General features: G+C 41.4%; 2 protein-coding genes across 3 annotated transcripts; one reads left to right on the forward strand and one right to left on the reverse strand.

The window, feature by feature from the left end:
• Nucleotides 1-505: 505 nt before the first annotated feature.
• ptpdc1a (protein tyrosine phosphatase domain containing 1a) lies at nucleotides 506-15106 on the reverse strand. Of its 2 annotated transcripts, XM_054617591.1 has the most exons (11): nucleotides 14884-15106; nucleotides 12567-12608; nucleotides 11168-11263; nucleotides 7378-7549; nucleotides 6659-6739; nucleotides 6348-6466; nucleotides 5230-5367; nucleotides 3597-4717; nucleotides 2723-2908; nucleotides 1872-1982; nucleotides 506-1779 (listed from the first exon to the last, which is right to left on the reverse strand). In XM_054617591.1, exons 3-11 carry the CDS (start codon nucleotides 11253-11255, stop codon nucleotides 1666-1668), a joined length of 2130 nt encoding a protein of 709 aa, XP_054473566.1. In that variant the 5' UTR covers nucleotides 11256-11263; nucleotides 12567-12608; nucleotides 14884-15106; the 3' UTR covers nucleotides 506-1665. The 2 variants fall into 2 exon arrangements, with proteins under 2 accessions (XP_054473566.1, XP_054473567.1); XM_054617592.1 differs by lacking the exon at nucleotides 12567-12608.
• Nucleotides 15107-20180: 5074 nt separating this feature from the next.
• barx1 (BARX homeobox 1) lies at nucleotides 20181-23329 on the forward strand. Its single transcript, XM_054617721.1, has 4 exons — nucleotides 20181-20423; nucleotides 21650-21956; nucleotides 22480-22564; nucleotides 22984-23329. The coding sequence occupies exons 1-4, from the start codon at nucleotides 20219-20221 to the stop codon at nucleotides 23149-23151; spliced, it is 765 nt and encodes a 254-aa protein (XP_054473696.1). The 5' UTR covers nucleotides 20181-20218; the 3' UTR covers nucleotides 23152-23329.
• Nucleotides 23330-24881: the final 1552 nt, after the last annotated feature.

Consider the following 24881-nt stretch of genomic DNA (forward strand, 5'->3'; position numbering starts at 1 on the left):
ACTCTCTCAACAATGGCCCACACATATTGATCCTGGCCAGAATTTAATCAAAAACCTTAAACCTTCACCGGCAAAACAAGCTAGCAAACACGTCAACGTTAGCAACTGAACCAAACATGCTAACCAATTTAGCACTGTTCAAAAAAGTATTCAGGAAGAAAATAACGTTTTGTGGTGTCGTTCATGTGTTTGCACATGACATTACTTTGGGGTGTGTTCACATATCTAAAATACTCCATGAACTACCATTTGAACGTTAATATCATCTCAAACATAACCAAGCCCTTTCAGAGGGCAGCGTTGTCATTTTTGGGGAAGCTCTGTTAAATAGCCTGCTAGTTCAATCTCGGCTAAAAGGAGAATAGGAGAATGTAAGACTATTGAGGCAACACCAGGAGGCACACTTTCCTCTCTCTCTCTCTGAGCTGTGTGATAATAATAAAGCTGATCAGCCTAAAATGGGCAACATCCTGTAAAAAAGATTCACACTCGCCTCACATGGCTTTCAGTAAGTTGTGTTTAATTCCGTAAGAAGTAGCCCGTTTGTAACAATGAAAAAAATAGTGCTTGTCGGAAAAATTCCCCACAGTACAACGTCTCATGTCCATTAAGTTATTATTACTATTAGCATCAGTGTTCCACTTTCAGAACATGTCAGCAGATCTACATTACATTGTATCCACACACAAGACATTTGAGGTGAGAGGCGTCCACCGAATCGTCACACGCACACACACACACACACACACACACACACACACACACACACACACACACACACACACACACACACACACACACACACACACACACACACACACACACACACACACACACACACACACACACACACACACACACACACACACACAGCAGCAGCAGGACACAGGCAAGAGGCCAGTGGAGTTGAGGCAGGCAGCACTGTGCTAAATGCAGTGGAGGCAGATCGATGTTTGACAAATGCAACAGAACAGTATATATTTTTTGGTGCACGCGTTATATGAGGACATAAAAATTGATTAGGAAAATGCACCTTGTGGCCCGTTGAATTTGCATTGCCACAACAGTAGCCACAGTTTAGACACACTCTAAGAAAACACTTTACATTCTACTTGAACAAAGCCGACCGTGCAGCTCGTCGGTATCTAACCCATCGCTGCATTTCAAATAGGGAGAATTGAATAAATAAGACACGTTGTAGCATCTGCACAGTGTAAAAACATTGTTTTGGTTTAAATAACAAGTAAAAGACCGGCGGCTTTTTGACAGCCTGAGTCACACGTTTAAATAGCGCCACGTTAAAGTCGTGAGAACGTTTCTCAGTCATCTTCCTACAGAATAACAGTTTGATAATAAAAGCAACATCTAGTCCACCACAAATATTACACCTAGAAGAGATGACAAACAAAAAACTGAGCACGGTGGCACATTAACAGAGAGGATGGCAGTGCTTAGAGACTATTAAGAGCTTCAAAAGGAACACAAAAACGCTTAACCGTCAAATTACACAGTCTTCAAATGTCTTGAGAGACTAAAGATTGGCAGATCTCAGCAGTATCTGATGATAGGAACTGATTTAAAATACATTAATGCCCAAAAGTGAAAGTGGAACCCTGTTTGCCAGTCTTCTCTCCACTCGTCAGACCGGTCCCGTTGAGACCCGGATCAGGAGTCCTCGTTCTCCTCCACAGCTTTGTGGCGCAGCTCATGAAGGACCGGGGTTAGGGTTTCTTTGAGTGTCGCGTATAGAGACTCACTCTTCTCTGAGGCGGGGTCCATCTGGAGAGAGGAAAGAAGAAAAAATGATTCCTGCATGCAAAACACGCGCATGTCTTAATATATTCAATACGCGCCGTAATATTAATGCTCACCTTAGTAAACACTTTGATTGTTTGGTTAAGAAAACTATCCTCCACTTCTTCAGGCATCGGCAGGAGATGAGCAGCACAGTCGAGGATGCAGAGCAGAGTGAGTCTGTGGCCCTGGAAGGGGGAAGGAGACGTATGTATGATACCATTAGATTATTTTAAAAGCAATAACAGCATCACATAAATTAGATGAATGAAAAGACAGTCCAATGACAAGCCTAGGGATGGCCTTGGTTTAAAACCATAGACTGTGTATAAGAAGGGAACGTATTCGTTGTGACGTCACCAAACCTATATGGACACTCACTCATGATTCTCATCGTGCCGAGTATGAAACACTTCCTGCACAAAATAGACCGTTCCTTGTTTACACTGCATGGTAGTATACATTGCTTAGCTAATGCTGCTAGATTATTTTATGGAGTTGACAACACTGGACTGGGTTTTTCCAATTGGACAATCTTTTCTTCATCTAGTGCACTAATGTTTGTTGCTGTCTGTGAACAGACATAAAATAATCTCTTCAATACATTTTTAATACAAGCTTTTCCAACTTTTTAGATTTGACAGCTGTGTTCCAAACCGGCAGTCACGTTGATTTAGTCAAGAATCATCATGTTCTGTTAGAAATTTGTAGACACAGAAGTGCATCTCTCCAGCAAATGCTGTTGGTGTGGACTGCCTATAATACATTCACAACAAAAACAGGACTTTTATTTTGCCACAAAGCCATGATTATAATTAGTTTGACAGTGTTACAGGACACTGTGTTAAACATCGCCTGGAACAAAGCTGTTAAACAGTGTCAGAGTGCTTCAGATAGTGATGCTGCAGAGGATGTTCAACCGAGCTACCTTTTCCAGCGAGTCCAGGGCATTCTGTGGGTTGACGTTCTTTTCGCTGAGGGCTTTTACATCCTCACTGCTAATGACTGGATCCTTGAGCTGCTCCAGCCAGGACCACATCAGACCGGAGAGGACCAGAGGATCTCTCTCCACGCACAGCCTCTCCCACGCTCCCTCTCTGGAGTTCAGCTCATTCTGCACATCACAATAATAATATTGTGATAATAATAATAAAGGATTATCTTATCTTATCTTATCTTATCTAACAAAGAGCAGGATTGAAACAATGTGTCACAAACCCAAAAAATAAATAAAACAAATGCAGGTTTTAAATCCGGCGGCAAACCTCCGGTTCTGAAAAGTGAAGCCAATGAGGAAGTGTCTTAAATCAAGTGAGAAGTAGAGTCATTTTCTCATAGACTTCTATACAATCAGACTGCTTTTTGCAACCAGAGGAGTTGCCCCCTTCTGGTCAGTGGAGAGAATGCAAGTTTTGCTTCGGCTCTACAGTTATCCAGACTGGACAGAGAGAGAGCAAATGAAGTGAAACGCCAAAGCGAGTTTATACGAGTCGAGTTCGTACACATGTATATGCTAGGCATTATGGAAAGACTTCAAAATAAAAGCGACCCTCAAGGTGAACATGATAGGCAATTTCTCATTCATTCAATAAATCAGTCAGTCTGTTGATAGTAAATCAATAAAATACATGAATAAATTAAACAAAATGAATGAATATGAAAACTAAATGAACTGAATGATAATGAATAACTGGTATGCTTGAAATTATCGAGATATAGCTCATATATCGTGGTGGTGCCCTTAAAGTATTGCCCAGCCCTACTACATGGTATATTTGAGATTATTTTCTGAGGTACACTACCTGCCACATTGAGACCTTGGAGGTGAAATCTTTGTCCGTCAGGTCCATGGCCAGTGCTTTGGCCACCAGCAGGCGTCTGCCCTCTGGGGACAGCTCAGACTGGAAGGTGATGAAGGGAACCTCTCTGACATTCCCTTTGTCTCCGCCGCCCGCTGACACGTCCACATCCGTCTGCTCCTCGCCGGTCAACGCTTTGCTCCTGTTGGATAAGGCTGGCAGCACAGCCTCACAGTGAGTTGTTCTTCCCTGGTCTGACAGGTCCAGAGGCAAACTCCGATGCACCTTGCGTAGTGGCTTTTTTAATAAGTGGGATCCTGTGTCTTGCTTTGCGTCTGTATCCAGGCCCTGAATGCTGCTGATGGTGTCCTGAGGAGAGGGGTCGTAAAATCTGGGGGGGATACAGGCTGTGAGGCTGCTGTGAGACCAGGAATGTCTAGTCAAGCGGTTCATTGGTTTGTTGCTCTTCAGATTTCCTAAATGGTGCTGCCGTTGTCCAAGTTTGTGAAGGACAGAATCGCTGTAACTGAGTCTCCTGTTGTTGGACAGGGAGGACTTCAGGGGTGTTCCTGCATTCTGGCTCCTCCACAGAGGGTCAAGCTCATTATCGCTGGCGAGGGGCTGATCATGAGGGGGTCCGGACTGCATAGCTGGTGGGCCGAGGGGATGAGACGAGCAAGGAGGGACAGGGATCCCCTTCCCCCTCATCTCCTTCCCAAGCTGCTGGAGGGCCTGCTGGGACACGGTCTTCTCCACCTCGGCTGTCAGGTCGGGGATCTCCAGCCACTCCTCCTCGATCACCACCTGTCTGTCGGCTGCGATGTCCACAAGGAGCCCGCACACCAGCTGGACAACCTTTGGCACGTGCTTCATCTGTCGGGCCTCGTAGCCGTGCAGCAGGTGGCGCTGGCGGGTGAGATACTGGGACAGGGTGACGGCACTCGCTTTGGGTTCTGCGCAGGAGAAGACGCTTCGGAGGGGAACCAGGAACTGGGCGAACTCCCGGACGCACAGAAGCTGGCCTCTGGTCTGGATGGAGTTGGGCCTCTTGGCTCGCACGAACAGGATGGCTTGGTCGGCGCTCATCCGGGATGTAAAAACCAAGTAACAAGCCAACAACACACCTACGTGATAAAGACATTTTACAATTAAGGATTCTAAGGGCGCGTCCATCTGCATTGTTTTCTGTTTTTTTTTTATGGAATCGCCCACTGAGCTGTTAGCAAAAAACTTTAGTAAGCTAATCTTTATTGTTATGAATAATGTGAATGCTAACGTTAGCTGTAGCTTCTGATTTTTAGCAGTGGGGTTGTATGTATACTCCCGCCTTGTGCAAGGTGACTGCTTTTGTAAATGGAGTCTTGTGGCTCTGAACAGAGCGATATAAGGGCTTTAGTTCCTCGCCGTACGCTTTATGTAGAATATTTTCACAGCTTTTTCCTTGCCGTCAGACAGACCTTTCTGCCGGGGATCTGAAGCCAGTATTTCTTAGTAGCAGTAACATTTAAACATTTATTGATTTGGATATATAAAAGGACCCCACTGAGAAGTTATGGAATGATACATAAACCTCAATGACAAAAAACAAATGGACCCGCCCTTTAAGCCATATGCCAAACTGACCGGTGTTACAAACCTGTTCTTCCAAGACCGGCATGGCAGTGGACAGCCATTTTCCCCTCTTGGACGGCAAATGACATGACTTTTACCATGTCAAGGATCGTAGTCAGAGAAGCCACACCGTAATCCTTCCACCCAAAGTTGTAGTAATAAACTGAGACACACAAAGCCAGAGAAATTCAGAGCTGGTCAGTATTTACATAATACATCCATCTGTTAAAGTGATGGAAGTGTAACACAAAGACATATGTTTATTTTACATTAGATTATAAAAAGAGTACTCCTCCAATGCAACGGTTAATTCCTACAGCACGGCCAGACTCGTAATGATCAGTATGATGCATGATAAAGACCTACAGGCTTTTTTAGTGTCAAATTAATGACAGCACTCTTCAAAAATGCAGCTGTTGCTCTTATCAGGTGACTTAGGGGAAAGATCTCAGGAGAGCTTATCAGGAAGAGGAATCCAGATTGCAAACCTCCAAAGACATAACAAAAGTGGAATCCCTCGGTAATTACTTGGTTACTAGGGATAACGTCCCGTTCCCGATGTGGAAAAACACAAAACATTGATGGTCCGGAGAAAATGTTGAATCCACTTTAGTCCCTTATCTTATAACAGCTCCTGAGATTCAATTTCTACCTCTATTCTGAAGCCATGCAGTCTACTCTTCATCTCAAATGGGTTGCACATCTTATTTATAAACAAAACCATGATTTAATATACATGTTAAGTAAAGTGAGCTAGTAAAGCACTCACTAATATCCCTTTTGACAATGGAAGCTGAAGTTTAGCTTGAATTAGCTGTTCCTCTCATTATCAGGTGAGACAGCTGCTGTGTCGTGTATCTGATCTCTGATCAGTTCAACCACTGAATGATGTGTATGGTAAAGGACTGGTGAGAGAGCCTTTGAAGATGCTAAAATGTCTGGCTCGTAGTTCATGAATCATGCATGTGTATGTCTTTGTTTATGGATCGTTGTTAGCTAGCTTTTTTTGCTAACTGTTAATTGTTGTAATCAAACTGCTTATAGTTTCTGACAGTTACCAGAACACATTTCTGCATTGGTTCATGTGTCCTGTGTTTCGGGAGTCTACAGAATGTGTTGGTCCGGGTGGATATAGAGACTCACTTCCTGCCTCCATGAAGGTTTCGGGTCGATAAGTGAAACCACTCCCCGGCTCCAGCGGGTTGCCACAGCTGGCGTGTTCTCCGGGCCGCTGCAGGTTAATGACCGTCTTCAAACCACACCTGAGCACCACAGCAGGTCCACGTCAGCACGCGAGCAGTAGGCCGCCACAAGTCAACACAACACACACATTACAGCGCATAGACGGCAACCAGCATCCATTTCACTGTTAATCTAAATGTTAGTAAAGAACCAAATAAATCAAATGCAATGCTCAGATTCATGTGAGGTGAGAGAGAAGGAGACTACTGTACCTTCGAAATTGTTCCATTACATTATATTTCTCTATGATTTCAGTGGAAGGCCTTGCCATAGCTAGCAAGTTGTCAGTAATCCTGGAAGTGGAGAATATGACAAGTTAGGGGGAGATGTGTTATACAGAAAAATCTTAGATTAATAATGGTGAATTAGGATTAATTAGAATCTGTAAAGAGCTCAAGATACCAAAGACCCTTAATAATTGAACTAATAAATAATAGATATCACCATGAAACTTCCCCAGTTTATTACTTACATAAAGACAAATATATTCTGTATCACAGGTTTTCTGAATTGTTATGTTAAAATAGGCAAATGAGGCATTATCTAATGGTATCCTTTGTTGGATTTAGAAGAAATCTTCAGACGCAAATAAACGTAGTAAGAAGAAGTGGTAAAATAAACACCTAAATGTGTATTTTGGATCTTTTCTTTCCACTCGTCTGAAAGTAAAAATGTTATTGAAGCAAAATGGCCTGAAAATGTACTAGTGCATGAAAAATGTTGTTGTTTTTTTGCTGGTGCTGTCTCATCTTGAAAAAAAGAGAAAGACCCTGCAAACATGCTGATGCACCAAAACAAATCAATTTGCAAAACAATAACCAGAACAAACGTATCGGCTTTTCATGTAACTATTGATGTGGCCTCCAGTCACCCAGCTCAATGCTGAGAGGAAAAGCACAACAACACAGAGGATGAAGACCGGCCAACGTACCAGGACGAGTAGAGTCCTTTGATGGCTTGCTCCTCATCGCTCCAGCGAGAGGGGTTCTCATATTTGCAGGCTTTCCCTCCGCAGGCCATGGAGCACTGCATGTGACCGGGGATGACGTGCCTCAGGGTCTCCCCCATCTTGGTGTACTTGGCTGTAGGGACCCTGGTATTGGCTAGTGGGGGGAAAAAACAACAACAAAGAAAAGAAACACAAGAACACTTTGACAATACTCATCAGTGTTTAGTGCATGCTCTACTTGCAGCTGAAGTCAACATCGAAGCCCTAAATGCCAAATAATTTCTTCAGAGTGGTGGTTACATCTCCTGATCCTGCGTTCAGCAGGAGGTGGGGGCTGCTTCACGCTGACGGCCACCATGACTCTGTGGAAGGAAGAGGAGAGCGTCTCCAGGGCGGAGCTGCGTCTGCGCTGAAGGACCTTCAGCAGGACGTCCGAGGCCGAATGCCGGCGGTCCTGCCTCCTCCCGCTGCCCGCCATCTCCTCGGCTACGGAGCGGCGTCCTCGGTGCAGCTGCATGTTGTACTAACAAAAGCGACGGCTCGACAGCTCTGTGGCAGCGATGAATCATCACACGACAATCACCCGTTTGCAAAGAGAGGTTACAGCTCAGTTTCATCAGCAGCATTTGATGCGTCACCATGACGACCGTCTCCAAAGTCGTCGGTGGGAGGTGGACGAATGTTGCGCACACGCAGATTACACACATGGACGCACACAGATCTGAGGGGAGGCTTATTAATGAAAGAGGAAAAATGCTGTGCAGTGAACACTGAACACACAGCATGCTCTAGGGAAACACTGAATCCACAATGGCCAATGGTTGACATAACACAACACTTCTACTAATAAAACAATGTTTTTGTGTAGAAAATGTCAACAATCATTGTCACAACCAATGCTTGATCAAACTTCCCAAATTAAATTGTTTATTTTGTTTATTAGAAAGAGAAGAAAATCCTCCCATTTAAAGCTAGAACCAGCTGGAGCTACTAGATCGTTTCCAGGAGCAGATATATATATTTAAGCATCAAGCCTATTGCCTGCTACTATCAACACTAACAATTAAGAGGAACACCAACTAAATGAATAATACAAATGTGTTATTTCCATGGCCTAGGAAAGTTGAATCAATATTTGTGATCAGGAGCTACTCTCAAGTCTCAAACTTGTGATATCATCAAGTACAAAGTCTGGAGCTGCTCCACATACTCTTTGAGATGAGCCAGGCGTAGAATGAATCACCGGCGATCGCTGCACAATGCATGCTGGTTAGATTTTCGTCCAACTTAATCGCGACACGTAGGCAACGATGACCTAGAGAGATCGACAACTTTCCAAGCGAAGTGCAGCTCATCTCCAATGAGCCTAACAACAACAACTGCATACAAAACTCCATACTAGCATGCTGTTTAGTAAGCTAAAACAGTGTGTGAGATTTTAGAAAGGTCTGACACCTTGGTATGAAACTAATTGTAGGTGAACTGCATATTCTACCCGGTGGAATATTACAGTGTGCAAACACTGGACCCTACAGCGGCATAAATATCCCACAATGCAATGAGATTATGACGATGTTGTTCGAAACAGACAATGGCTGACAGCTCTGTAACCTCAATAACGCTTCAATTTAGATTTTACATTGCTAGGCATAATATATGATTTCAATTAGTTCAGACTTTATGATTATCATAAATGAGTCACATTAATGGGAGAATACCTGTGTGGACCCAGACTGTTTTATTACCCTTAATAAGCTGTATTCTATTGTAGTGATGTCATCTTGAACATCTTTCCAATTCATCACCTATGGAGCAGTTCCAGGCTTTATACTTGATGAAATCACAAATTTAATTTTTTAGCACGGGAGAGAGTCGTTCATGTTTACTCATATTTTTTGGACTGTCTTAGATCATAGGAATGAATTTTGAAAATGGGCGTAGGTACACTTTAAATGAGGTAATACATTTTTGGAAACTTGAATATCAAAAACAGAAGAGCTGTAACAATGAGATAACTTTAATCTACTGCTTTAGGACAAGACTATGTAACTGTTACTCTGACAATGTGCTTGAGGTCGGCTCAACCAATCGGCGGCCAGGCCCCCATCGAACTGAAGCCAGAAGGTGAAGTGATGCTGCTGGCTCTCAGTGTGTGGGAGCAGCAGGCGGGCTAACAAACAGCAGAGATCAGAGATCAGAGAGGGCTGCAGCAACAGAGAGCATTAGATGATTGGCTGCAGTTATGGTCTCATTAGTGACACGGAAAATCAGCCGCATTCACCAGTTCTCTTGTTAACCACCTGTTTCTACTTGCCTCCTTCCACTGGCCTATTATCTAGTCTTACAATCAGCACCAGAGGAAAACGTTTTTTTTGATATTAGAAAGCTTTTCAGAAGGGAAAATATTAGTTGGTAATAGCTGACAATTTTATTTGTATTTACACAACGTCACATATGTGTGCCAAGAAAGAAAAACTGTTTAATCCCAGTCTTCATTTTGTACCCAAATCACCCAAAAATGCCATATTTGGCAAAAACACCATGTGGCTAATTTAGTTTGTGCTTTAAAATGTAATTTGGTCGGAAACACCTGTTCACTTATATTAATTTTAACAAAGAAAATACTATATAGAAAACCTGACCATAGTTGACCTATAATATGCTCAAATAATAAAAAATAAAACAGTTATCTACAGATCTATTGTGTATTAAGTTTTTTCATCCATTAAAGCTCATACGAGGAACTTTCATTTTGTGTCGATTATTTGCGGTCCCTGTGAAGTAAAGCGGTAGGGTTTCCTAGCACCAGAGTCCCTTTAGAAAACCTCTCATTTTACTGCAGCAGGGTCTGACAGTCTGCCCAGTCCTGGTTTTGGTTCTCCCATGTCTCCCTTCCCTCCAGTGGGCCCAGCAGTACGGCTCCCAGTGAGGACCAGTTGAACCTGTATGATTTTGGCTGATTTTACGTGGATTCGAACCCGGTGTTAGTGATGACAGGTATTGGGAACATTTATAAAGAATTAGACAATCTTCTAAGTGGTGGTTTTGCTTACTTATGTAGGTCAAATAGATGCATCAGTATTTACCTAAGACAGTTTCACAACCAGTTGAAAGTAACTTACAGTGACTTACAGCATCAATGTTATGGTCAAATTAGGAAACTGCTCCATAGGAGACACATTCTGAGAGGTCCACACAAATCTTTCCCTGATGGCAGAGCTATCAAATAATTATTTATATATATATGACTTCAGCTTAGACTGCATCAGAAAGAAATTCAGGATTGAAAAGATATGAAAAATTGCAAATAAATAATTATTTCCTCTTAAGAGACGTGATCTGTCACATCAATGATGACAAATGTCAAAACAGTAATATCAAGCATCAACACAAAAAAGATACCAGTGTTTTCTTTTATTGATTGTTAATGAAGTGGACGGGTGTTTCTTAACCTGTAAAGTTATCATAAGCAACAATCTTTGTCAGATAATAGCTTTGCTGTCCCCTTCCTCAAGTCTGAAGTATACTTTATCCATCTTACACACTTAAAAATCTCTTCATTACAAATAAATCACTTCTGTTGGTTTCACCTAAAAGATTTGTGTTGATGTTAAAGCCGACCTGCAAATCACCACTCTGCCCCAAATTTCAATTTCTTCTTCATCACTTCAACATGATATAATAAATGCATTTTATCTTCGCTAAATGAAACCATGTCAAGTCTACAGTCCTGTGCCACTGCTGTGCGTGAGAATAAAAAAAAAAGTGTTACCTGTCTCCATCTCTCTGCCGATCTCTCCACTGCGAGCTCCACTGTCGGAGTAGGGCAGGTCGCTCAGTATGCTGACACCGGCTGCCATGGCAGGGCCTGAAATGGGTGAATAAACATTGCGTGTCAAAGGCGGATGAAAAAAAAAAAAGAAAGAAAAAAATAGAAAAGAAAAATAGCCTCGCCAGCGGAAGCTTTAGGGGTTGTCTGATAACGCAAACGGTAACAAGGTGCACACACAAATGAGATGTGAGGAGCGCCTGTTGCCCGGCAAAGGCGACCCATGGGAGGGGGGGCTAAGTGAGCCACCATGTCAGCAGCTCACGTGTCAGTGTGACCGCTGCACCTCTGGGAGGCAGGTGGGAAGGGCCTGGTGGCAATGGTGGGAGCTTGGAGGTGCTGCGTTACAAACCAGCACAGTAACCAGCTACAACGCTTCATACTGAATATATAAAGAGAGATTACAGCAAAATCCCTCCTATTTCACTGGGCTGATGACACGCTCATCAATAATTCAAGTGAACACACATCCGTCCGCCTGCTATTGTGCAGCTTCTTGACCTGAGCATCTGATTTATGTAGCCCGATATCAGGGTTGTGTCCCACGGGTCTCCCAGTGTGTCAATATAACTCTGGGGAAACATAGGGTTTCTCGCGTTACACACAAAGCTCTAATGGGCCTCTTGAGCTAAACTGGTGCTGCAGGAGTGAAACTCTGCACCTTCCCAGCTCACTCGCTGTGGTCCATTAACAATTAAGTAGGGTTTTTTGTACTCTGCATGCTAACTTCTCGATGGGCAAATGATTCCCTGACCTTTTGCTTTTTCCTTCCTCTTTGATAAAGTAAATTATGGTGGCTTAATCAAAGAGTAAGGCCCTGATCAGACAGAGAGTGTTTTGTCTCTTCCAGTGGCCCACCATGGGCCCTTTCTTTCAGAAAATATATACAGGGTAGTCAACAGGGAGAGACAAATCATTTTTCGATACCGTTTGAATTGGGCCATGATTTAAACATATGATGTCTGAAAATTTTTAATTTGATTTTGCAAGTCAGGAAAGTTGCATTTTGTCCTAAAACGATTGTTTAAGTATAAGACTGTGAAAATAGGTAATTATCATCTTATGAATTGAAAAACATCATATGTGTAATAAAGTATTTTGTCCTTGACAATCGTACATATATTTTCCCAAATAAGGTCCAATGGGGGACATCGGAAGGGATGGTGCTTTGCCTCTCTATTAGGTAGCATGCAGTTTAGGGTTTGCGTTAAGCTAACATTAGATTGTTGCCTAGCAAAAATATCAAAAAAAGACGCAGCAAACTGCAAAATGTGCTCTGGCTGATAAGGGCCTTAGAAGTGCACATGAGTTCCTTGAAACTGATAGCATACAAACAACTTACCAAAAAGCTGAATGGCCGTTGCTTCATTTGGAGTATTTGTCACTGAAACATATTTTTGCAGTCATTAGAATTTCAAATCTAAAAATGTCATATGATCCATTAAAAGCCACCAATTCGTTATCATATTCCGTAATGTGCATTCAATTTGAATTCATTCAAGGCAATAAATCTCACTGTAATTAAATCAAGATCTGTGATCACGTATTGAAGTGATAAAATGTGACAAAGTGTTACTGAAGCGCATCTTTTACAGCTTCAGAGACTGCTCCCATTTATGTCACTAAGCCACTCAAGACTTCTGTAGTCAATGAATATTGATGGTGTAAAGTTAGAGCCCGTCTTTTTCCACCCACAACTGATTTTGGGACTTATTTTACACTGTAATCCACACTGCTTGCTACAAACTAACATGGCACTAAAACCTAGTATGACACTGGCTGAAGCGTTTCCAGCATTACGGCCGGAAAGAAGCTTGATCCAATCCGCGGCCAGCGGCCTCGTCCTGCTGGAGCCCGACACCACTTGGCATCGTTTATAGGAAGCTCTTGATAACAAGCTGGGGAATGAGAAGGCGTTCTTCATGACAAGTGTGACGTGTGCGCATCAAATATTAACAATGATATGACACTGTGCTAATGAAGGAGACTGCAAATAAATCTCTTCACTCGGCCGCTGATCGAGAACAAATTAGCTAAAACACATCACGCGTTTGCGGCGTATCCATACGTTCAAATCCGGTGGGAAGCCGTTGTGTTGTTGGAAATGAGAGGGATGGTGTGGTGGTGTGGAGGCTGTGACATGTCTCCCAGGGGGAGCTGACAAGTGTGGGATGTGAGAGTAATTTCTACCGAGGTGTTGATAAAGAAATATGGTGCTCCAGACAACATGTTTCATCAAATATGTTCGTGAGAGGGTTGCATAATGACGGGAATATTCAGAGTGGAAACTTTTCATGGGAATTTACAAGAATTGACAGGAAATAACAACAATAGAAATGGAAATAACGGACCAATTTGCTGGGGCGGTATCTACCATGTCCCATGCATATAGAAACAAACTTTCACTTTCTCATCAGCAGACTTAATCCATTAATTTGCCAATTAAATCCATTATTGTCTCAGATACAATTTGGTGAGTTAGCTTGCTAGCAAGTTAACTAATGGGGAGAGGTACTTTGACAATTCGAGCCATCGACGTGGGCTGTGTGCAAATGTTTTAAAGTGAAGAACGAATGGAAGTACATTCATTAAAACTGTCCAATTAGCTCAACCAAGCTACTTCCCACATGGTAACAGCTAGCGAGCAAAAACTAGCAGTACGTGCTAACAAGTTATAAACTGTGTGCTTTGTTTTAGGCTACTATCTGCAGATTAACAGATATATCATTAAATGTATACAACAGAGACAATAGCAAGACAAACTGTAGGGATTTTACACAACAGACTTCTATGCTGGGTTTTAAATTACTATGTTGTTCATTCACTATTACCTATTAAACAGACACTCAGTTCACTCAACATTGAGCAGTGAATTGAGACTTTTACATAATAACTAACTGATTTGCAAGGGTACTGGTAGGCTTTAAACTTCAGTCACTCAAGTAAAATGACACACAGTAAATATGATGCACTGTATAGTAAACAGGGCTCTGACTTGTCATGGCACAGGTGTAATTAATGACATTAATCATGGTGTTATTACACCCTGTCATGCCGTGACAGAGGTCTGTTACAGGAGGAAAATGTTACAAATCCTGGGTACAGGACTACTTACTGCCATCAAAGTGAGAGGATGGTGAGAGGACACACTGTGGGTGTACACGAGAGCTACACGTCTCTGGCACAGTAATATGAGAGCCATTTAAAAGCACCAACGCTCGTCTATATGGCGACACTGCACATATCACACATCACCTCCTCTGGCAGGTGTTTACAGGTGTAAACCTGATAGCAAGTGGCGAGAATGCGGCGGTATGAGAGCAGAGAGCCGGCGGACACAAATCAGCGTTTGGTCACTTCAGTAGGCGGACAAAGCTGCATTTACTTTGTCAGCTCTTTTATTAACTTATATTACGTGAGAGCTAACTGACATTGCATATGATGTAGTTGTACTGTCAGGTTTGGACGTCACAAAGTGTATTTTGTCACAGAGAGACTGGCGTTAAGCTAGCTGGTTTAAATGTCGTGTAACGTTAGAGTCTGGTGCTGATGCTGCGCGCTGCAAGCCCTGACGCTAACGTTAGCTAATTAGCTCGCCGTACTGAAATTAGCGTTAGCTAACTGAAGCTAGCATGGTAGCTGGAGAGGGCCCAACTTACCGCTATCCTGTCGTCTGAGTCCGGGGTTGTCTTTACAATATCTGACACGGCCGATCCATCTCCCTGACTTCGTGGTTGTTTCGTCGCTGGAACGTAGCAAACCGTTTTGTCTTCTATAGCCATATCATTTGGTCCGCTAAGTGCAGCTAGCTTACTAGCTAACTTAGCAACCTGACATGTTGTCATGGAACGGTTCCAGCTACGTCACGTGACCAGCCAGAGAGCCCAGCTGGCATTGTTGTGATTGTGGTACTATCGATAACTTATTTTATTGAAGAAAAAAAAACATTAAAGGGTTTTGTATGTATAAAATTGTATTATACTTTTCTTCCGCGATAAATAAAAAACTGATTTTTTTTGTGCTGGTAAAAGCTTATTCACTGAGCAAACGTCTGGCACACATCCCTGTAATAACTCTATTTGAAGCCCTTATGTTTTTGATTTTTATTATTTTTCTCAAAAAATTAAAAAAATCCCAGTAATACATTATTTTAAAAAAATACTGCAACTTTTTCCCCTGACTGAATCTCATACTGTTAAACTATCCTAACACAGTAGAAAATAGATGTAGTATGATCATATGATCGGTGGTAAAGGCGGAGGTAAATAAATACCTCTCAAAGAAAATAATTTCTACCTAATCTCTAAAACAAGCAGTGCCCAGTCTGACTGGATGAAAATAAAGATCCCTGAAAAAAGAGGCCACAGCTAAGTGTCTTTTTCTGAGGTCCTCTGGTGCAACCTAGTGGCTGTTTTATTCAAATGATGCTGTTGAGTTGCAAAGGAAATATATATGAGTATAAAATACACAATGGAAAAAAACTGCTAATATTTGATGACTTTATTTCTGCAATGTTTGAAAAGTCTCAATAACCATTTACTAACCTACATTACAATGAGTCATGACATCATCTAAAATTCTATTTTTTGCTTAAATAACACTATTTAAAAACTGAAAGACTCTGAGTAGAAAACATAGACAGGAGTTTTTTAGTCTGTTGATTCCCAGTGTGGATCTGGTGGCAAACAAGGATCTTTTACCCACTGAATTCCTCTTAGAGTTTGCGCTTCAAGTTAAGCATGCAGCAGAGACCTCTGTTATTATTGTCATGAGATTTTTGTCAAGTTTTGACCTTAGTTTATAGACAATCATAGAATCATTATGATAAACCATAACCATATCTGTATAACTGTAATCAGTACATTGATTGATCTGATTAACTGAAATTTTATGACAAAATGTCCATTTATTCTTGCCTTTTATGTTTTTAACATAAAAGGCAAGATACTCCAGTACTTCCAACGTTAATCAACACAGAATTATATTTCTGCCCAGATTAGGGCCCTATGCTTTAGGTTTAATAGCAAACATTGTCCCACATGGACCCAGATTCAACGCCATATTCTCAAGATAGAAGATCCAATCCTACGTCCCTTACTGCTTCACATCAAAACATATTAAGACATTCACAATTAAACATATTCCTAGTCACTCAGTGTAGATTCTGGAGAATGTTCATAAAACACCTATCAAAATCTTGTTCTAAACTCAGACAGTGATGGTTAACATTCTTAACATTCTTAAAAAGTTTTGTTGAAGGAAATATCTTTATTTTAAGGGAACCTGACCAATCTGAATCTTCCCTCGATATTACGGTTGCCAAAAGATGCAGTTCATCAAACTGTAATCACGAGGAACCACCAATATTACTTTGTGGATTAATGAGGTTAAGTCATCATCTGAAAAAAAATAACCAATACCAATAACTGTTTATGAATTCTTTATGGGCTGAAAGAGTCAATATCATGTCCATTCAGTGTTGTTTTTCCCATCCATCCAAAGATGCACTTTATGGTTCCATTTATAGATCAGCCTTAGCCAAATTTATTGTAACGAGCTTAGTAATAGTTGATACCAGATTTATTTTTAGTTTAGAGGGTACAATTTAAATTTGATTCATATATATATTCTCATTTTTATCTACCCAAAATCTTCCTTGTTGCCAATGTTTTGATACTGTGACGACCCTCCCATACACTAGGTGTCCCTGTTGCTGTGAATGTTTGTCTGTTGCAGGTGCTGAGTGGAGGGTCATCAGTTGTACGAGCCACACCTGAGCCGGTGTCTGCTTTGCTCTTAAATACTCCTTCATTTGCCTTTCTCTCGCTGGGGGGGGAAAAGATCCTTTGTCACTGGCATGACACAGTTGGTCTGGTTTATGTTTGAGTTCTGTTCTGTTGTACACACTGCCACACATCCACCTCCCCTTTGCTCAAATAGAATGGAACACCAGAGAACACAAACAGCTGGGACACTAAGGAAGAGCTGAGGTGTGCAGGGAAATAATGAACACATAACATCGACAGAACACGTACTAAACATGCAAAAGCAACATATTGGCCTGATTATATAGTTTACAACACTGTCGACAAATATCCCTCACACAAGTACAAATGGACTTTATGTCAAAGATGTCAGGGATGTTGGAAGATTTGATCAATGCAGTTTGTGCAAATGGCTGAGCTCCATAAAAAGAGTTCTGGCCTAGAAGCTGTGGAGGTGAGTGCTGAGACAGATTTCAGGATTAGATGATCTGCAAATACACTGATGTCGACTTCAAGATGAAAAAACACACTTATTCTCTGAAATCAGACATGTTGCTACTATCGCGATCTGGGTATCGTGTATTTCATGTATTTATACTTTAGTAGTGACAATGAACGTCCTCTGGAAACTCTCCTTGCAATCTCAGAAATGACCGCCAGGGGAAGATGTGTTCAAAGGAAGCCAGCTGGAGATGAAAACACACTTGTGGCAAATATGAACAGCTTGACTGATTCCATTATTTACTAGTTGTTCCTGAAGACAAGATGAGTTTTTTCCTCAAAAAATGTTTGATTGACTTGGCAGATGAGAAGAACAGCTTAATTTACAAAGTGAGAGAAAGAATACTGGTAATGATTCACAGTAACTTTTTGATCATTTGCTAATATATTATGACAAATGATAGCTCATTTCATTCCGGCAAGTTCAAAAAGAATTCTAAACTACAGATCCCGGTTTTTTTTGTTTTGTTTTTCTCAGAAGCCTGACTTTGTGTCACACAAAATTAAATAATACACATTCTTTTGGATGATTCATGATTTTACATAACATACAAAGCTGCATTTACGGGACACTGAAGTTGTATCAAGCTAAGACAACAAATTAATATTTTGGTCAATTAGACTCTAATCCCCTGATTATCCTGTTCTGTTGGTACCCAAAGTTACTGTGAGGAACTATTAACTGGTTATAAAACAGTCTCAGTTTATTACTGAAGCCTCTATATCACCTAAATGAGCAAACGAGACCATCAGAGAGAAGAGTTCTTTCTTAACGCTTATCATCGGTGACACCGGGTCGGATTCTGCACAAAATCTGACGAAATCATGCAGGTTCACCAGTAACTCCTACAGCTCAGATTTTTTGTGGGGCCTCCAGCACCAAAACAGCCCGCCATCAGCAGATCCAGATCTGTCTTCGCTGCTACTTTGACCTGCAGTCTGAGCTCCGGCGAAAGGAGGAAAGATCAGCTCCCGGCAGCAGCAGCGTCTCTTCCTCATGCCAGGAGCAGAGCTTCACCTCGCTGCTGGGAGCCAACAGCTACACCGCGCTCCTGGAGACCCAGGACGTATTGCTAGGCCAGCTGGAGGGAAAGGAGGCACGGGACAACCAGAACCAGGACTGAGAGGAGCAGACTGTCAGACCTTGCTGTAGTAAAATTAGAGTTTTTTTAAAGGGAGTCTGGTGCTAGGAAACACTACAACTTTTATCTACAGAGACCGGAAGAAATCAATACAAAATGAAAGTTCCTCCCGGCTATAGTTAGTGGAATTAACACACTGATATGTCTTTCCTTTATTTGACATATGGCCATGAAACCAAGAGCTTTTTTCTTTTTTTAGGTAATGCTGTTCTCCAGACTTTTTCTCATGTCCTTAAAGGGGTCAACTATTTAATAACAGTACTTTATCCTTTAAAAGGCACTTTTCTACACGCTTAAAACTGCAATAAGCTTTCTCAGGCGTGAATTCCAACATGCCATTTTATGCTGCATATAATGGGTACCATTTTGAAGTGCACATATGATTGTTGTGTTATTTTGTTTCCAAAGTGTTCAGTGATGTTTGTAATGATTTGTCAGTTTTGTAATGTGTCCTGTTTTGAAAGAAAGGCTTAAAAAAAAGAGATTTAAAATGTAAAAAACATATTTCAATAGACCACCAGCTTTGAAGAATTCTTTAAGGTTTTCAGCTTTTCTCACAGCAGCCCTGAGGCATGCTAAAAATATGCTGAGGGAGATGTTTCACAATTTTTTGAGGCATATACCCACAAAGGGAAAAGAAAATACGTACGGTACGTTTCTTTTTTTAATCTCTAGAATTAAATATTTTGCATTTAGCTGACTCACAGGGCCTGACAGACAGAAGTGGAACACTGATATATCATCTAAATCATTTAAAAAGAAAAAAAAAAAGTTTAATGGAATCTTTAGTAAAGAGGTAAAAAAAAAATGAAACACCAAAATAAGTTTACATTTTGTTCTACCTTGACATTTTAAAGTGCCTTCATCGTTTCAAGTATTAATAGCAAATAACAATAAAAACCTTATTGTACAAACCTGCAAACTCTTGTGTGAAACTACAGGCATGTAAATGCAACCGAATGCAAAAAACATCATCATCTTCATCGTCGTTAAAATAATGCCTTATAAACTCGTTAAGTCACCTGCAGGTTATTTCGAGTGCCAGTCCTTAAGTTCTTCCCTGTTTGCACATAAGTCCATGCAGGACAAGTGCAGCTTTGCATGGAAGTTTGGCTCAGCGAACGCACCGAGCGGACGAGAACCCGGGAGGAGGTGGAGCTCCGCGACGAGACCCATAAAACCCAACGCTTTACCCCTCCGCTCACTGCCAAGGTGACGCGCTGAGCGACTGACGAATAGCTCCGATCTCACGCACACACATACACACACACATAGCGGCGGAGTGGGCATGAAGGCGGCCGGGTTCGGGAGTTTTCCGGTCATAGGTCCGCTCCCGGTTCCACACTTCTCCTCCAGGAAGAACCAAACACCCGGCCAGAAGTAACGCGTGAGAGCCGGCACGGGACCCCGCAGAGAAGAGGCTGAGCTGCCTGTGCTTGATATTTCCCCCTGGAGGTTTACTTTGATCCGCAGTCTCGATCACCGGACTATAAAGGCTCTATCAAAGGAATATGACAGCTGGCTCGGGCCACTGAAGGGAGAGGTAATCGGTGCACGCGCTCTGTGTCTCTTTTTTTGGGGTGATCATGCAGCACCCTTTGGACATGGGGGCGCATTACTACGCCCCGGAGGTGCAGCCGCACGACCACAGGACTCATCGCTACAGGAGTTTCATGATAGAGGAGATCCTGACCGACCACCCGGAGCACAAAGCGTCGGCTCCGGCCGGGGAGCTGCTGAAGTTCGGGGTGCAGGCGCTCCTCTCCGCCCGGCCTTTCCATAACCACCTGGGTAAGAGGCGGCTGTGTGAGCGGATGAATGAGTACCAGAGCGAGACGATGTGAGGGGGTTTCATGCAGGAAACTAAAGATAATATAATAATAATAATAATAATAATAATAATAATAATAATAATAATAATAATAATAACAGAGATTTAAAATTAGGATCTTTTTAAATTGCAGATCAAATATAAAGTGAGTATCTTAAAAAATAAAATAAAATGTCTTTAGAGGGGAAATAATTACATTTTTGTCAAATGCATGATTTTCTTTTCTCTTAAAAAAAATGAGTTACAGTTAATGATTTTGCAACAATTACGCAAAAGTGAAATATAACCAATATTATTGAGTACATGTCTCAGTTATAGGAGACTACTGGGATGAATTAAAATGTATTGTAAAGAAAAGGAAATGTTTCATTTTGTTTGTACTCAGGGGAAAAAAAACACAATAGCTACAAAGAAGCTCTAATAATATTAAAATATTATATTTGTTTTTAAGTTGTAAATAAGTTAAATGTGGATTCTCTGTCAGGTTATAGTATTATAATGATTCCACAAGGATTAAAAAAAGGAAGAAAAAAATTGATCGGCAGATGTTTCTATATTTACTCATATTCCTGTTAAAAAAATAGTATTTAAAAAATATTGTGTGGCCACATAGATAGATTTTGTTTATCTATATGTATTATCGCTTTCTATTAAAAAACACATTTGCCACCTGATTTTATCATTTAAAAAAATAAATAAAAGCATGTGAACTGATTTTTTTGAACTTCACAAACAGCTGGAAAATACTTTACAATCAGCTGGTTCCCGCCTTATTAAAAAATACAGATACGATCATAAGTCAGTTTTTTTTTAATACAACACAATAATAAACAAATAACGTGACAAGAGGTTCTAACTTTATTCTAACGTTTCAGGCCAATCAAGTAGATGAGGAACATTGTTGTTGCTAGTTTAACATAACTGCATGTTCACATTTATCATATATGAGTTATGACTATTTTACTCATGTTCTATCTGCTGCAGTGGTGAGACTATGGATCGGCCCTGAACTCTGACCTGAGGTCTGTGTTGGTAGATATTGGTGGAGGCGATTATAGTACAACTACACTTCCCATCAGACTGGTCAAATCCCGTTTCTACCTTAAGCTATAACCTAGTTGCGGTAACTTGAGTTTAGTATGTATAGTTTCTATAACAGACCCCTCCGTGTCTGCGTGTCTTGCAGTGCTGAAAGCCGACCAGACGAGCCTCCTCAAGTTCCCCATGTCCCCGCTGTCTTGCTCGCTCGGCTCCCCGCTCGGCTCTCCTCTCAGCGCCCAGCTGCTGTCCGCGGCTTCGGGCCTGCAGATCGGCGCGGCGTCTCACCACCTGCCGCTGGACCTGCACCTCCGCGGCGGGAAGCTGGAGCACGGGTCCGACGGGAGCGGTAAGAGCAAGAAGGGCCGCCGGAGCCGCACGGTGTTCACCGAGCTGCAGCTCATGGGGCTGGAGAAGCGCTTCGAGAAGCAGAAGTATCTGTCCACGCCCGATAGGTGGGTCTATATAGTCTATTTGATTTGTACCACCCTTATTTGAGTACATTTATTGCCTACTAGAAATAATTGCTGTTTTATAAAAAATGATTGTATCATTATTTAGATGTTTCCCCTCCAACCGTCCAATTGTAGGCCTACCTTTTGTAAATGCATTTCCCCTACAATTATGTTTCAAAGTATGCTTTGCAATGCTAAAAAAATATTGTATTGTGTTTGTCTAAAAGTGGTCAAATATCAACATGTGTAGTCTAATTAAACTAGGAACAAATAGGAAACTACCCGCCATTTATACATTATGTTGCCAACATTTACAATTTCACAAAAAACACAGGGGTCCCCATGAAAATTGTTTGCAAGAAGCAATTGTTAACCATAACAGCATCCCTTTAAATGAATAATTTATTGATTTATGTGTCATGCTGAGTTTTATGCAGAGTAATGAGAAGAAACTGATAATAAGTTAAAACAGCATGCTGTGACGTGGAGTTATTGATTGTATTGATTTATTTGTCCCTCACAGAATAGACCTGGCCGAGTCTTTGGGCCTCAGTCAGCTGCAAGTGAAAACATGGTACCAGAACAGACGGATGAAATGGAAGAAAATTGTAAGTTATTCCTCATTGTGGTGATGATGATGACGATGATGATGATTACGAATATGATAATGATGATGCGGTAGTGGTCATTCTAATTGAGGTTAGGCCTGCTACAACAACAAAAAACAACGAGGAGGAAACAGTCTGTTTTGTGTTATTTCAACAGATGCTGATGGGAAACGTAGTTCGGTGTATGCATAACGATTGTGGAGATTACAGGCCTGTTTCGGACCTTTTTTTTAGGAGATTAGATGAAATTTGTCATATCTTTAAATTTGGTTGATTGTGGAGAAAACACAGCAAACACCCCCCAAAAAAAAAAATCTGAAATATTATATAATATGTGTTATGTGTGTTGGTGTGACACATCTTCCTGCGATTTAACATCACAGCCAACAAAACGTCTCTGCTTCCTGTTCGCCCCGCAGGTGTTGCAGGGGGGAGGCCTGGAGTCTCCCACCAAGCCGAAGGGCCGCCCGAAGAAGAACTCCATCCCCAGCAGCGAGCAGCTCTCCGAGCAGGAGCGAACCGCCGCCGACGCCGACCGCCAGTCCGAAGGCTCGAGCTCCCAGTCGGAGACCGCGCAGGAGGAGTGAACCGGCCCGTGGAGAGCCGCGCGGACACTCCCGGCTCTACACACGCGCGCGCAGAGCATCCCGGGACGCTCGGCGTGTTTTTTTTGTCTTCCGGGTGGAGCAGGAGGGCTCCGGTGCTGCTGAAGCTGGACCGTCTATGCAGGATAGCCTGAACTGTTAACACGCGCCGACATCCTCTAGCAGCTGCGTGTTGTTGTTGTTGTTGTTGTTGTTGTTGTTGTTGTTGTTTACCACACGCTCCCCGCGTGGTGAACTGGCTGCTGTTGAGGAGGAGCTCAAACCTTCGCAGTAGGTCGACCCCCTTTATATTCTAAGGAGATCAGCGTTCCCTTTGTGTAACTATGCTATGTTTAATTATTAAATATATTTTCACAATTAAACTGCTCTTTGTTTATTACATGAAAGAGGAAGACTCGTGAGAACAAGTGAATGTGATGGTGATGAAGATGATGATGATGATGATAGCCTACAGGCTCATCAGTCGGCCGTGTTCACATGGGTCAGGGCCTAATATGGTCACATACCTCCATGTTGCATTCATCGCTGCCCAGGCATTACAAAAATAACGGCCAGGCGTATTTAGTGTTTCCGGTTCCTGGTTTAATGGGGTTCTTGTTAATATGCGGATTCATTATTTTTTTGTTTTAAAGAGGAAGTGAGGCTGACTTTTCCCGGGAAAACTCATCAAAAACAGACTAAACATACATTTCTGCTGCAGTTGGTGAAAAAACCCATGCTTAAAGTTTTGGCTTTGCTTTAATTAATTGGTAATAAATTCTGTTTCTGTTTAAATTAGTATATATATATATATCGTTATCAGTCGCATTTTCTTAAGGTGGGATCTTGGTTGAACTTGTTTGCGCTTTTTAAAGCATGAGGAGTCACACTGGACACAGATTAGATTTTGTTTTATTTTACTTTATTTTGTTTTACGAGTTAACATTTAACGTCGCATCGCGTCTCAGAAACAGGTTTAATAACTTTATTAACTCTCTCTATTTATTAACATTGACGCGTCTCCAAAGAATACATGCGGCTGAAACATTCCCTGTGAATCAGTTTTTTGTGTGTCTTTGACCTGCAGCTTTTTAAAAAACATTATTTTACTAATTCCTTTTTTTTTGCATTTTTAAAACCTCACTCTACGACCACAGAGCTTCTATTTGTCATATCTTACTGTGCTTTAATCCATAATTCCAATTTTTCATTAATAAATTGGTAATAAATTCTGTTTCTGTTTAAATTAGTTATTTTAAAAACATACTTGTGTATTAAGGTCCAGAGGGACAAAAGCAAAATCTATGCAGTTTTAATAGATTAAATGGCCTTAATTGAAAGTGTCACACACATTTCCTCAAGCGCTCAGACTATTTTAAACAATATGCAAATGTTCTGGCACTTTCCTAAAATAATAATGATCGTTTTTTTTCTTCAATAGATGCCATTCATGGTGTTTTGAGAAGAAATAGGTTAACATGTGCCTGTTTCTCACAGTACAGTCGGTAGTCCTTGAGTTAAACGTGTTGGTAGGATGAGGATTAAATAAAGTGGATTAAACTTTTATAGTTAACCTACCTGCTCATTTGAAAGATCTGTGTTTAGACCTAAAACACGTCTGTCAAGCGGGAATTTAAAATGACATTTTTACGCCGAGTTGTATTGGTTTTTGTACGTGTAGTATAGGTCACGTCCTTGCTTTCTAGAATATATGAATATTCTTCTACAATAAC

Source organism: Anoplopoma fimbria, chromosome 17 (assembly GCF_027596085.1).
Source record: "Anoplopoma fimbria isolate UVic2021 breed Golden Eagle Sablefish chromosome 17, Afim_UVic_2022, whole genome shotgun sequence".
Taxonomy (NCBI): Eukaryota; Metazoa; Chordata; class Actinopteri; order Perciformes; family Anoplopomatidae; genus Anoplopoma; species Anoplopoma fimbria.